Source organism: Salvia hispanica, chromosome 2 (assembly GCF_029641045.1).
Source record: "Salvia hispanica isolate PSC_SH4W2 chromosome 2, Shi_PSC_v1, whole genome shotgun sequence".
NCBI lineage: Eukaryota > Viridiplantae > Streptophyta > Magnoliopsida > Lamiales > Lamiaceae > Salvia > Salvia hispanica.
The window spans coordinates 14,445,218-14,459,649 of record NC_142693.1 but is presented as its reverse complement, the minus strand read 5'-3'; the positions used below and the strand labels follow the sequence as shown (position 1 = coordinate 14,459,649).

Below are 14,432 nucleotides of genomic sequence, written 5' to 3'. Positions count from 1 at the left end.
CCTTAGAACTCTTGTGAAAGAGGGAGGCATCAGACTTCGATTGAGCAAAACCAAGAGAAATCAGAACTGAGTACACAATGAGAAACCAAGCCCTCGAAGCTTGTTTGAGGCCATAGATTGCTTTGTTCAATTTGCAAACAAGAGAGGGAGAGCCTTGTTCAAAGCCAACTGGTTGCCTCATGTAAATATCATCATTCAAATCTCCATGTAAGAATGCATTGTTAATATCAAGATGATTGATGAACCATCCAGCTGAGATGACAATACTAAAAATCAACCGAATAGTACTAGGTTTCACAACAGGGCTGAAGGTGTCATGAAAATCAGACCCGGGTAGTTGTGAGAATCCTTGAGCCACTAATCTGGCCTTATATCGAGCAATGCATCCATCAACATGCCTTTTTATTTTGAAAATTCAGGTTGAGCCAATTAGATTCTTTCCAAGTGGTAGTGTAGTCAAAATCCATGTCTTGTTCCTCAATAGGGCAAGAAACTCATCAAGCATAGCCTGCTTCCAATGTGGGATAAGGAGAGCAGCTAAGGCAGATCGAGGCAGAATATCAGGCAAAATGATAGTGAAAACTCTGGGTTTAAAAATCCCGGCTTTAGCTCTTGTGATCATCTTGTGGCAGGGAGCAGTAGGAGGCTGATTCTGAGATTGTGGGGGAGTATCAGGAGTTGATTCTGAGGTCAGAATCACAGCTGTAATAGAGTCAGTGTCAATTATAGGTGAGGCTGGAGAGTTAGGAAGTGAGTGCCCAGGAGGATCATTAATGACAGGAGAGTGATGATTGGGACTAGACATATGTGAATTGATTGGTGTGCAAGGAGTATCAGTAACCCCAGGAGATGAAACAACAGGGAAAACATGAGTATCAACAATAGGAGATGGAACTGCATACAGATCAAGAGGTGAAGGAGTGCCTTTGAGATGTATGGAAAATATGTTTCATCAAAAATGATGTCTCTTGATATAATTAATCTGCCTTGAGGAAGGAGTGCTTTGTACCCTTTATGAGTGCTGCTATAGCCAAGGAAAGTAGCAGCCTGAGACCTAAATTGAAGCTTGCTTTTGTTATAGGGTCTCGTCAAAGGATAACAAAGGCATCCAAAAACTTTCAGAGAAGAGTAGTCAGGTTGTTTATTGTATAGTTTCTGAAATGGTGAAGCCATGTTGATGGTTTGAGAGGGCAATCTGTTGATCAGATGCACTGCCGTGACAAAGGCATCATCCCAAAAGGAGGGAGACATTCCAGCTTGAGATAAGAGAGCAAGACCAGTTTCTACTATATGCCGGTGCTTGCGCTCTGCCAATCCATTTTGTTGGGGTGTGTGCGGGCATGAGACCCGGTGATGAATACCATTTTCCTTCAGAAAATCAGACAATCCCTGAAACTCACCTCCCCAATCACTTTGCAAGACTTTGATTTTAGTAGACAAGAGATTTTCTGTCATGGCTTTAAAATGTTTGAACACAGTGTACACATCACTTTTCAACTTCAGCAGATATATCCAAGTATACCTACTAAACTGATCAATGAAAGTTACATAATAAGAAAATCCATTTCTTGATGTGTTAGAGGCAGGTCCCCACAAGTCACTATGAATTAATTCAAGTGGTTGAGAATAGACAGTATTAGAGTCAGTGTAGGGTAGTCTATGAGCCTTAGAAACACAACAAGGATGACAAAGGAACTTGTTTTCATTGAATCAAATGGAATGTTACAACTATTTCAGACATGTTCTACAATTTTGAAAGCAGGATGTCCTAGTCTTCTATGCCACAAGCTGATGCTAGAGACTTGATTTGAAGCAGAAGGTCCTAATGAGGCTGAGCATGCTGAAAGAGAATGCCCAGATTGATTAAAGCAGGAAAAGATGATGATGATGATGTCTTGACAGACTTGGGCAAAATGAACTGGTATAATCCTTGATCAAGGGAACCCTCGAGGATGACTTGCTTGCTGACCTGATCCTTAACAAGACAATGAGTTGAATGAAATTCAAAGAACACATCATTATCTTTTGCAAATTGAGAAACACTAAGCAAATTTTTAGTGATGGCAGGAACATGAAGCAAGTTTTTCAAAAGGAAAGTTTTATGTGTAGCAGATTTGATATATGATTCCCCAACATGAGATATATCTACCCCTGATTCATTCCCCAAGACAAGTTGATTACCTCCATGATACTCACTACTGATATTGAGGTTGGATAGATCACTGGAAAGGTGGTTAGTAGCACCAGAGTCTGGGTACCAAGATGTCATTTGACTTCCTCCTTCAAAGCTATATTCTGAAGGAGATCTCGTGGGAGGAGGCAGAGTCTGTGGCTGCTGCATTCGCAATTGAGCAACATTTGCTGATAAGCTTGGCTGATAAGTGGAGATAGGGTGTTGCTGCCTTCCTTGATGTGGCTGAGCGCTGGTGTGTTGTTGTTCATATTTGTACCAGCATCTATCTGCTCCATGGCCAGGCTTGAAACAGAGCTGACACACAATTTTCGAGCTCCGTCCTCCTCTCGCAGATCTACTACCGAAGCCTCCCCTTGCTCCTTTCATTTCTGCCAAAGTAACCACCACGAACATTTTGAGGATTGTAGTCTCTTTTCTGGTTACTTGCGTGTGCCAAATTTGCTGTAGGTTGAGAACCTTCGGTGTTTACAACCTCATGTTTGGCCTTTTACATTCGTGCTTCAAAGCTCAATAAGAGAGCACTCACATCTTGAATAGTCCAAGTATCATTTCGAGAAGTGACAATGACCACCAAGGGATCATATTCTGGTCCCAATCCTGACAGAATGTGCAATATCTGATCTTGCTAAAGGATTCTACAACCAGCTGCTCCAAGAAGATCGCAACAAGACTTCATTTTGTTGAGGTACTCCGTCATGGGGAGCCCATATTTCTTCATGGTCTGCAATTTCAGCTTGTGTTGCATGACCTTTGCCTTTGATTGACTCGAGAAATTGGTTTCAAGAGCCTTCCATATGTCTTTGGCACTTTCCAGCCCAACTACAAGCACCATGGCACTTTCAGAGAGTGATCCTTGTATCCAAGCAGACAACAGCTGATCTTGGCTATGCCAAGCCAAAAATTCTTCGTTGATTTCCATCAGATCTGAACCTGCAACTGCTACGAGTTGAGGCGGGATATGTTGTTCTCCGGTGAGGTAAGACTCCAGACGATAACCTCTCACGGTGGCAAGGATTTGTTGTCTCCAAATGAGATAGTTATCATCATTTAGTTTCACTGATATAGGGTGATTATGAGAGAGAATAGGAATAGGAAAACGAGACGCAGTATTTTGAACGGAAGAGTGTGGTGATTCTGCATCAGCCATAATGAAGAAATGAGTAGAAATGTAGAAAGAAAAATAGGAAGATGAAGATATAGGTATAGAGACAGGGCCTAGGCACCTGCTCTGATACCATAAACAAAAATGGCTAATACACCAAGGATATAAACTAGATCCATAGCTATGAACTGATGAGCTTTCATTTCTTTTTCTGATCTCTATTACAAAGCAATAAGGAAACTTATATAGTAGTCTTTAGAAGCTCCTAGAACTAGCTATGCTAGACCTAGCTAAACTAGAAGACAAATATGAATAAACAAACAATGTGTTTTCTCTGATATATCTTAATGAATCTTCACGTACTCTTCAGCCACATTGGTGGTGGCCCATAAGAGCTCTTTTCCAGTTCATCAGCTTAGTCAATACTTTCTCAGGTTTGGACTTTACTGAATCAATTCTCATGCTTGCAATATTGCATGTAACATCTTCTTCATGCTTTCCAGTTTAGATTTCATACTTGCACACATCTGCATTGCTCATCTTAACATATCCCACAACCCTTGTTGCATCAAGATTGTCTTCATCTTTAGCCTCCAAAGGCCAAAGGCATTCCTGCCAGTGAATTTCTCTACCTCGAATTTGGTTGTGGACATTTCTCAAACAGCTGGTGTGCAATAACCAAGATCGGCTTAGAAACAGAGCCTTTGAACTTTGATCCGCCCAGAAACCAACCAAGAAAGCTTCAACTCGCTTCCCACAGATGGCGCCACTTGTTGGGTTGTACCGCCGATCACACAAGAAACAATCGACAAGAAAGTAAAGCACACAAGGAAGTAACGTGGTTCGGCAAAGGATGCCTACGTCCATGGAGAAGATGACCGGAATTTTATCGATAGAACTCTCAAGTACAACAAACTCACACTCACAATTCAACTACTCAAAACTAATCACAAGCTAGAGTGGTAATCTCCTAACCGTGTGTGCGTATTGTGATTTTCTCTCCACACTTTACAATTGAACATGATCGGGCTATATATCAATGAAATAAAGAAATCTAACTAATTCTCCTTCACCAAAAATCAGTTAGTAACCGTCTATCCCAACGGCTACTTTCAGCTCACCAAATTGAGCTCCTTTCTTGATCCCTCCTTCGAGCTCCAACGGCTCTAACTCTCGGCTCATATCAGTGCATTGCAGGGACACAAACTCACACCTCTCTCCTATTTTACTAATTTTACACTAAAACTCGTACTGAACCCAAAGTGCATATTCTTTGGGACGGAGGGAGTATGTTTTTTGGTTGATGAAACACTACAAATCCTAACAAATATATGGGGAAAAAAGAAGACGTGGGAAAATAATTCACGTTACAAGGAAAATGTCAAATCGGTTGTTCTCACTGATGAGTATTAAATTTAATGAACATGTAATTTTTATATATTTTCCCGTGTGAATTAAGATGCTTTATACTTCTAACAATTGGTCCTGATTTTCGGCAGGAATCAGAATCCGTGTGCATGTAAAATGAACAAAATTTCTAAAAAAAAAAAAACATGAACAAAATTTCCCTCTCCAACAAACTCTCTCCGTTTAAAAACTCCAAACTGTCAAACACCAAATTTCTTTCTTAAAAAAATAAATAAAGTGATTTGTTTATTTTTCTTTTTGTTTTCTTTTAACATTGTAGTCCCCTCCTCCTCCATGCTGCATGTAGTAATAATCTTTTTCAATCTCCCCTATTTTGAGTGCTAGTTTTTTTCGAAGTATACTATTGTAGTGTAGCCAAAAAAAACTTATGTTTATTTGAGTTTGCTCTGGTAATTTGAATGTTTTATGTGTCAAATTGATCATTAAATTTTAATTTATTTCAAAAAAACTGAATTTATATTTTGTATCACAGTGGTTTCAATTCAGTTCTGTGGACAATATAATTCCAATGGCTATTAAAATGCCACTTAAAATGTGGAGTACATATGGAATTAGGAGGCTCAATAAACTGTGGCCCATTAATTAAAAAGAGGTGCAATAGCCCAAAATAATAATGTTTTAATAATATAAATAAAATTTTATTTGTTTCATAATGATTCAAAGTTAACTATATTTAAAATTATAAAATTAAGAGACTAGACTAAGAAACTTTGAGAAATTAGGAAGACATATTTATAGGAATCCAGTCAGTAACAACGAAAATCTTATCCTGCCTAAAACAAAAATGAAGGGAAATCTGATTTTCGCCAACGGTTTCCAGAATGCGGAATCGAATCCAAATGCCCTGTGGAAGTGGAAAGGAATCGATCTGCAGGCGAGAAAGCCCGAGGGCAAGCTCTATCCGGTGACGGAATTCTTCCACGAGAAGATCGACGACGCCGTCCTCGGCCCCGGAGTCGGCGCCGGAATCGGCTGCGGCGTTGGATTGGGGTTCGGAGTGATCGGCGGCGCCGGCTTACTCAGCTCGTCGTGGAATGATCTTAGATTGGTATTTGGCGTCGGAATTGGATGCGGAGCCGGCGCCGGAGTCGGGTTCGGGCAGGGTTACGGCGGAGGGTTCAGCTTGGAATCGCTCAGATCTTATTGGTCGAAGCCGAGATCTAAATCTAAGAGGCGGGTCCGGGTTTAGGAAGGTTTGATTTGACCCGGAAATTTTGCTCTCGTTTTCGGAGATTTTGTAGCATCGTGTCTGTTTTTTAAATGGATGATAATCAAGTGTTATTTTGTTTCCTACTGTATTTTTGTTAGTATTAGTCGCTGAATGAGTATATAATTGATTATACATATGGAGCTCCGAATTGAAAGAACGGTAACTAAATGAAAACTTATTATTTTATATGGAACCCTTTTATAACTAAAGAAAAAACATCTAATCACTTTTATTTTATTCCATCATTTACTTTACTCTCTTATTTTTCCTACTTTTTTCATCTCTACTATTTATTTAATATAAATTCTTAATCTCCGTACTCAAAAATTTTGTCTCAACTTTTATGAGACGGAGGGAGTACTATATTGGGACAGAGTATTATATTCGGAATATCATATGGAGAGGTAAGTATGATTGAACTATATTTTAATAAGTATAAGCACTTCTTTGAAAATTATGATCTCCAATAAAAAAATGTACTATCAACCACTTAGAGCATTCACAGCGGTGGAGTTTTGCTGTCCGTCTGTTCGCGCCGCTGAGCACGAGCTCGTCCGTCCGCCACTGCGAGCTGTCCGTCCGTACCGCTGAGCAGCCATACGTGGCGTCTTCTTATTGGCCAACGGCATAGCCGTTGGCAAATTCGATTTTTATTTTTTTTAAAAAAAAAAATCATAAATAATTCAAAATAATACCAAAAAATAAAAATAAAAAAAAATTTGGATTCCCAAAAAAATAGAGCCGTTTATAAACGTTTTTTTTTTGGATTTTTATGAATATTTTTTTTATCCCAAAATCATCTATAAATACACACATTCATCATCCACTAAATCATCTACATCTTCCTCTCTCACCCAAACTCTCTCTAAAAAATTCAAAAATGGATTTCACCAATCTCATTGCGGAAGCGGAGCGCGAAGAACAAGAATATTATGAACAATATTGTGCCGCCTATGAAGCCTATGTCGCCGCCAATACCCCCGCCCCTCCTCCTCAACCAACTAGAGCAAAACGTCGCTACATCCCTTGTGATCGAGAGGGAGCCCATGAAAGGCCCGTTGCCGACTATTTTTCCGACCAGCCGCGGTATCCAGAAGATTACTTTCGGCGCCGTTTTCGCATGTCAAAACGATTGTTTATGCGTATTGTCAATACATTGTCCACCAGCGTTGAATATTTTCAAGAAGGTGCAGACGCAACCGGTCGACAAAGTCTCACGGCGTTGCAAAAGTGTACTTGTGTCATCCGACAACTTGCTACTGGGCAAACGACTAACCTCTTCGACGAGTATTTGCATGTCGGTGAGTCAGCTGGAATCCTATGCCTCAAGAATTTTTGCAACGGCGTTCGTTCTGCTTTCGGCGATGAATTCCTTCGGGCACCCACCACCGACGATTGTCAACGGTTGCTTCGTCTTCACGAAACAGTCCACGGTTTTCCCGGTATGCTAGGCAGCACTGACTGCATGCATTGGAAGTGGAAGAATTGCCCGACTGCTTGGAGGGGGCAACACTTAAGCGGCCACAAAGGTGGCGGCCCAACGCTTATCCTTGAAGCGGTCGCCGACTACCGCCTATGGATTTGGCATGCATATTTCGGTGTTGCCGGATCCAACAACGACTTGAACGTGTTATATTCTTCACCACTCTTCGATGATGTTTTGAATGGTGTAGCACCGGCGATCGACTTCACCGTCAATAGAAATGCATACCACATGGGTTATTATCTCGCCGATGGTATCTACCCACGGTGGTCGACTTTTGTGAAGTCGTTCAGCAATCCACAAGAGCAAAGACGGATTCTTTTTGCGCAGCGTCAAGAGTCTGCTCGGAAAGACGTCGAAAGAGCTTTTGGTGTCCTACAAGGCCGATTCAACATTGTGAAGTCCCCTTCTCGGCTTTGGTACGTTAAGAATATCGCCGACATCATGTACACATGTATTATCTTGCACAACATGATTATAGCTGACGAAGGACCGATGGCGGCTAACTTTTACGACGAGGATGAAGCCGGAAGCTCAACCGCGAGGTCTCCCCCACGCCGAGGTGTGCATACGACGGTGAACGAGAGGATAGAAAGAAGACACACAATGCGGATACAAGAGCCCACACTGAGCTACAAAAAGATCTAATCAATCACATTTGGGCGAAATTCGGCAACGAGTAGTGTAATTTTTAATTTTTAGGATTTTAATTGTGTAATTTTTAATTTTTACGATTTTAATTATGTAATTTTTAATTATTTTGTAATTTGTAATAGTATTTCGGGTATTTTTAATGCATTTTAATATTGTGGAAATGTTTTTATTTAAATTGAATAATAGAATGGTTGGACCCTTGAGCTTGTCCTTAGCTAAGAGCACGGGTGTGGATGTTGTGCTCTTAGCTAAGGACAAACAGTAAAAGTGGGTCCGGGCCCACTTCCGTGCTCTTAGCTAAGAACACGGATGGGGATGCTCTTATAAGATTGAGAACGATCCTTTAAATCGTTATTTCATTTCCATGTACTTGCTATCATCAATATGACTGAAGTCCAAAATCCAAGAAGCTAAGTGTACTAAATTTTGATTTCATATATACATCGTTAGCTCTCTACATCAAGCAGAAATGTATAATTGGGGCCACAAAATAAAATGTAGTAGCATAATATTAATACCTATAATCTCGAAAAATAAGTTATAGCCCAAGCCTTTTGGGTCTGAGATATGTTGAAGCCCCTTTCTTCAACTTCAACCCAGGCAAGGAAACTTGCTGTTGCTCCTTCTGCCTCTTTTTCTTCTCATTCTCTTTCCTCTCTCTCTCCTTATCTTCTTGAACCTTCCTCAAACTCTCCATCTCCTCCTCCATGGCAGTCTTCTCCTGCTTCTGCTTCTTCTTGTGCTCGATCGTTGACATATCCGAGTCCTTCACCGAGAAGAACATGGGTCCGAGCTCAGCCAGCCACTGCGGCTCAACAGCCGTGGCACACTGCATGTATTCTTTCGCTGTGAGGATCAGCTCATGATAAACGACGTAGTCTGGAGTGTATCCCAAGCCGTACAAGGCGCTGCTCGGATGGAGGTGGCAGGGCATCCCATTTCTGCAGTTGACATACTCCCCGACACCCTTGAGGCGAGCCGAGTTGTGGAAGTATGCGGAGCATATGGCCATCCTCACTACATCCCAGTCGAACCCACACGACGTGAGTGGGATCTTGAGTGTCTTGAGAATGTCGAGCAGCTGGGATCTTACCTCTCTAGCCTTGCGCAAACCTTTCACGTGCAGGAAATGGTCGTTGCACCAATCCCCCCGGCAATGGTTAGATTCCCATTGCTTGTACACGTTTAGGAGTGTGAGGTGGTCGGATTCCGGGACAGAGAATTTTTCCCTTGCGGCATCGCTCTCTTCCACACGGTCCTTGGGTCGAAAGAAAACGGAGGGCACCGAAAGCATTGACACGATTGTTAGAACCTCGTTGATGCATCCGAGCTGCTCACCCATTAGGAGCATCTTGGCCAATGGAGGATCCAAGGGAAACTCAACCATCTTCCAACCTATATCTGTCAGATCCCCGACGTTGTTCAGAGCACCCAACACCCACAGCTGGTACATGGAGTTGAGGATGTTTTCTTGTGGAGGAGGATCCATGAAGTCAAAATCTAATAGGTTGTCGATTTTTAAACTCTTGAGCAGCAAAACCACGTTCCCCAGGTTGCTTCTCTGGATTTCTGGGACTGGACTGGGTAGCATTTCGTTCAGATAAGCGCTCTCTGTATAAAGCCGGTAGCAAGTCCCCGGCCCAGTTCTTCCAGCTCGTCCAGCACGCTGATCAGAATTAGCACGACTAACAGGAAAGACTTGGAGAGCATCCATACCCATACGGGGGTTATAGACTTTTATCTTACCATAACCCGTGTCAATGACATATAAGATCCCATCAACAGTCAGCGATGTCTCAGCAATATTTGTAGCAACAATACACTTGCGAGCTCCATCTTCAGCATTCTCAAAAATCTTTGCTTGCAAGTCAGCAGGAAGCTGGGAGTACATGGGAAGGATTAGCAGCTTTGGAGCTTCCTTTTTGGAAGCAAGTTGTTCCATGCGTTCTTGAAGAGCATAACATGTCGCCTCAATCTCATCTTGACCGGTCATGAAGATGAGGATGTCACCAGGAGCACTAGTGATGTGAATCGCCATCGCCTGCTTTACTGCACCCTCGACGTAATCTTCACAAGGTGTCTTACTGTACAATGTCTGAACCGGGAATGTCCTCCCAGGGATGTGAAATATAGGTACGTTTCCAAAAAAATCTGAAAACTTTTGAGCATTCAGAGTAGCAGAAGTCACAATGAGCTTGAAATCACGACGTCTGGCCACGACTTTCTTGAGGATACCAAAAAGTACATCTGTGCTTAGGGACCGCTCGTGTGCTTCATCCATCACAATGATGCTACATGACGAAGATAAAAGAGTTAACACAGCTATTTACACCGCAAGCACTGCTCAAAACAATCTTATATTCACGAAATGCATACCGATATTTTTCCAGGTCTGAATCTTTTAGAGTCTCCCTCAGCAACACACCATCAGTCATGTACTGCAAGAGAATATATAGCTTGTTTGAGAACTGTTAACTGAGAATTAGAGACTTGAACTGAGTATTCCAGTTTCTAGACAAATGTACTCGCAGATCAAGCCAATAGATGAACAATCCACTCATATGCACCACCAGTTGCAGCAGTTTGTGCATAGTGCCGCTGGTGTTCATAAGTGAACGAGAAATGGAACTACTTGTAGAAAATATACTCTCACATCAAACAAATACTACTAGACAAGAAAAGCAATAAAAGTATAAAATTGAGTACAAATGAGGATGGGACAAGAAGTCACTACCTTAATAACAGTGTTAGGCCCGGTGACATCTTCAAAACGTATGGCATATCCAACTTTATCACCAAGTTCAGTTTCCATCTCTTCGCTCACTCTTTTTGCAACACTCATGGCAGCCACACGCCTTGGTTGTGTGCAACCAACAATGCCATTGTTTGTGTACCCATCTTCGTGAAGATACTGTGCAGGGAAAGTACTTTTATGGTTGAAACAATGTTTTCAGGATATACAGACAAAAACCAGACAAATATTTTTATAAATACGACTCTGAACATACCTGTGTTAATTGTGTTGTCTTTCCTGAACCAGTTTCACCAACCACTACGATCACTTGATTTTCGCGGATTACCTGTTTTTATAAAATATGAGATTAAATAACAAATACTCCAAAAACTATCAAAATGTGGATTCTCGGAAGATCAGATTAGACCAAATGAAAGATAACCTAAGATATAGTACATGTTTATGGCATGATAGTTACATGATTTTCTCCAGAAAATGCTGAAATACACAACTCTTTCTCGAAGGACCCAACAACAAAGCAAGAAAACAGAAATTAGGGTAAATTTGGGTCAAAACTATTTACCACATCGCTGCAGCAGAACAAATGGTTTATGAGCCAAAACTGAAAATCCAGTAAAATAACAGAACACCAATCTTATTTTCCATTCAAAGCTTCATGTATTGGGGAATACTTTAATGTTTCTATATCAATCAATTAAGTATAAGAAAAGAGCTCAATAAACAACTCATACATGCAGTAATTCGTCTCGTATAGAGAAGATGGGCAAATATTGTCGCTGTTGGGCTAACGTTTTTGATTTAGCAAAATTGCTGACTCCCTCTCCTTTTTTCAAATGTTGTGCAAATTTTGCATCCTGTTTGAAATCAATTTCACCTTGATCGCCAACTTCAGCAGTATCTGCGTCAATCTAGTAAACAATGCAAAAAGAGTTCAGAGCTTCAATGACTAATGGCAAAAGACTTAGCAATAAATTATTTAAATTCTGAATGTTGCATACCTGATCTGCAGTTTTCTCGACACCAAGAATATTGCCAAGATTAGAACCAGCAAGCTCCCAAAATCGTTGTCTGGACTTGTTCATGCTTTGTTTTTCACGAATTTCCCTAACCAGATTGGAGCCCTTCCGTGATATTATAGCCATATCTGACGTAGGGTCTTTCAATGGCATAACTGGCTCAGCTTGCTTCGTGAAAGCAATCCTCCCATCGAGAAAAGGGGGTTTTGTATCTGTAAAACAAAATATTTAGAATCTAATAACAAACAGTTTTGCTTCAAAGTAAAAATGAGGACATCATAGACCATCCAAGTGTAAGACTCAGGCATACCATGCACAAGAAGAATAACCTTTCGTTCTTCCTCCTCATCAAACTCAGTCTGCACCTCAGTTCCTCTGACAGCACCTGATCTCAAAAGTTGTCTATCCTCCCACTGAGCATTATCAGCAGTGAGCTGCGAAAGTTTTTTGCTCTGTGCAAGAGTCATCTTAGTCCCATCTCTTCTCACCTACAATCCAAAGCAGAATCCGTTGGATTTAACAGAAGCATGAGAAATTAGAAAAAACAGCATTAGTACTTATACTAGTTCTAAACTTTTCCACATTACATGAGCACATAGTACAATTTTAAGCAATTAGATTTCAAGTTCATTGCCCTTCAAAAACGTAGGCCAAAAAGGATTGAATTACATTAGACACACACACCCGCAAAAGCCAAAAAACTGTTCACATTTTTAGGATCAGAGGCCATAGCTGAAATTCTGGATTTAACCACTATCACCATTGATCAGAACAAAAGTCAAGGGTCACAGATAGTCAGAATATAAAGTGGGATCAGTTGGGCCACCCTGAACAAGGAAATATGCTAAGCTAAAGCCTTAGGAACTATACCAGTCTCTTAGCCAACTCTGCTTCTTTTTTCTGGAAAGATGCCTCGTCACCGAGAAAAGCGGAGCAGCCATCAGCGTCATAAACAGTGCTGCCTTCTTCTCGATCATACCTGCAGACACGATTCATTTGAAATGAGAAACATTCAGATTATGTATGAAGCAAACTGAAAACAACAAAATCCCATAGAGCGATTGACAGACTAAAAATGTGAAAAAAAATGTACAGATTAAATTACCAAGCACGATCAGAATTGTATTCCATCTCTAAACGCATTCTTTCTGTTATCTCATGATTTTGGTCTGCGGATGTGCTTTCTGGACCATTTTCTCCATTCTAAAACAAGCAAAGATACATAGAATATGGAAATATGTAAGAATAAGAAGTTACAGCAAACAATAATTTGTAACTGTTAGGAGGGGGTTCAGGAGAACTAAAACAGAGAGATGGGAGGAAAGAGTTCGAAGAGAAGGAGAGCCTTTATACCGTCGAGTCAGCCTGATTGGAGCTCCCACCATATTGGGAGCTTGAAGACCTAAAAGACTTCCCACGTGCCCGAATTGGAGTATGGGAAGGAGCATAGCTATCCCAAGGAGACGCAGCTGTTGCAGGGCATTCAGTAAAGGTTAACTCAAGTTACTATACAATATAATTCCAAATTTCAGCAATGAGTTATGAGAGGTTTATGTGACTTACCTGAAGAATTAGGAGTACGCCCTCCCAACCATGGAGAAACAAGCTGTACATCAGGCGAGACCCCAACAAGCATTGGGGATGGAGAAGGCCGACAACGTCTGCTACTAGAATCGTGACCATCACTGCGTGGGGATTCTTCCCACTCCCATCTTCCATCATCCCAATCAGACATGCCTACAATGATATGCATAACATTATGTTGGAAAAAACATAGTCTTTAATAGTTCATTTTAAATTCGATGCAAGGATTTGAAGATGTGAACTAGATTTTATTCAGATGTCTCAGCAAATAGTTATAATATATATGAATGCATTAAATGGTGAAAGTAGAGATCAATACATACCAGGTGTTCTCGTAGACCTGTCGTATCTACCTCTTTTTCTCCCATACTCTCCATTGTGCTCTTTTTCTTGACCACGAGATGACTCTCTAGGGGTCTTTTCGTCCCTGTCAGCACAAACCCCCATCTCTACTTGGTTGGCCTTTTCTGACTACAGCACTCTTAATTACCTTATCTGCATTCAAGCAAACATTTATCAAATAAATCCCAGGGATAACACTGATGGGCATCTTGCTATTTCAAAAATATATATCAAATAAATAAAAAAAGCAAATATTGAATTGCATAGTCATATGAACTCCAAGCTTGGTTAAAAATTCAAACCGAATCAACCAACCCTAACTGAAACTTCTATGGTCCAATCCAACCATCAGCATACCAATCACTAACTTATCTGCACTAATTGCACCAACCAACAGTAAACTGAATCAAAATCTGAGTATATATTTTATCAACAACACCAATTTGCGGTGAATACAATCTAGGAGAGGCAAAAACACAAAAAATTATTGATTTGCAAGAGGAAATAAAGTTAATTACCATAATCACTCAATGGTGGCCGGGGCGAGGGATTCGGGGGCGCCGGTGGGTGGCGGGGGCGCAGTTAATTCTGTTTATAAAAAAACTCAATTAAAGAATTCCAGTCGATTTTATTAATAGTCTTGCTCTAATCCCAATTCTTTCCC

General features: G+C 40.9%; 1 protein-coding gene across 1 annotated transcript; it reads right to left on the bottom strand.

Annotated features, from left to right (window-relative positions):
* Window positions 1-8,472: 8,472 nt before the first annotated feature.
* Window positions 8,473-14,432, bottom strand: LOC125201098 (pre-mRNA-splicing factor ATP-dependent RNA helicase DEAH7). The gene is made up of 13 exons (XM_048099022.2): window positions 14,287-14,432; window positions 13,750-13,921; window positions 13,406-13,579; window positions 13,196-13,311; window positions 12,948-13,045; window positions 12,713-12,821; window positions 12,153-12,330; window positions 11,825-12,054; window positions 11,558-11,734; window positions 11,080-11,151; window positions 10,806-10,982; window positions 10,448-10,509; window positions 8,473-10,362 (listed from the first exon to the last, which is right to left on the bottom strand). The coding sequence occupies exons 2-13, from the start codon at window positions 13,871-13,873 to the stop codon at window positions 8,610-8,612; spliced, it is 3,270 nt and encodes a 1,089-aa protein (XP_047954979.1). The 5' UTR covers window positions 13,874-13,921; window positions 14,287-14,432; the 3' UTR covers window positions 8,473-8,609.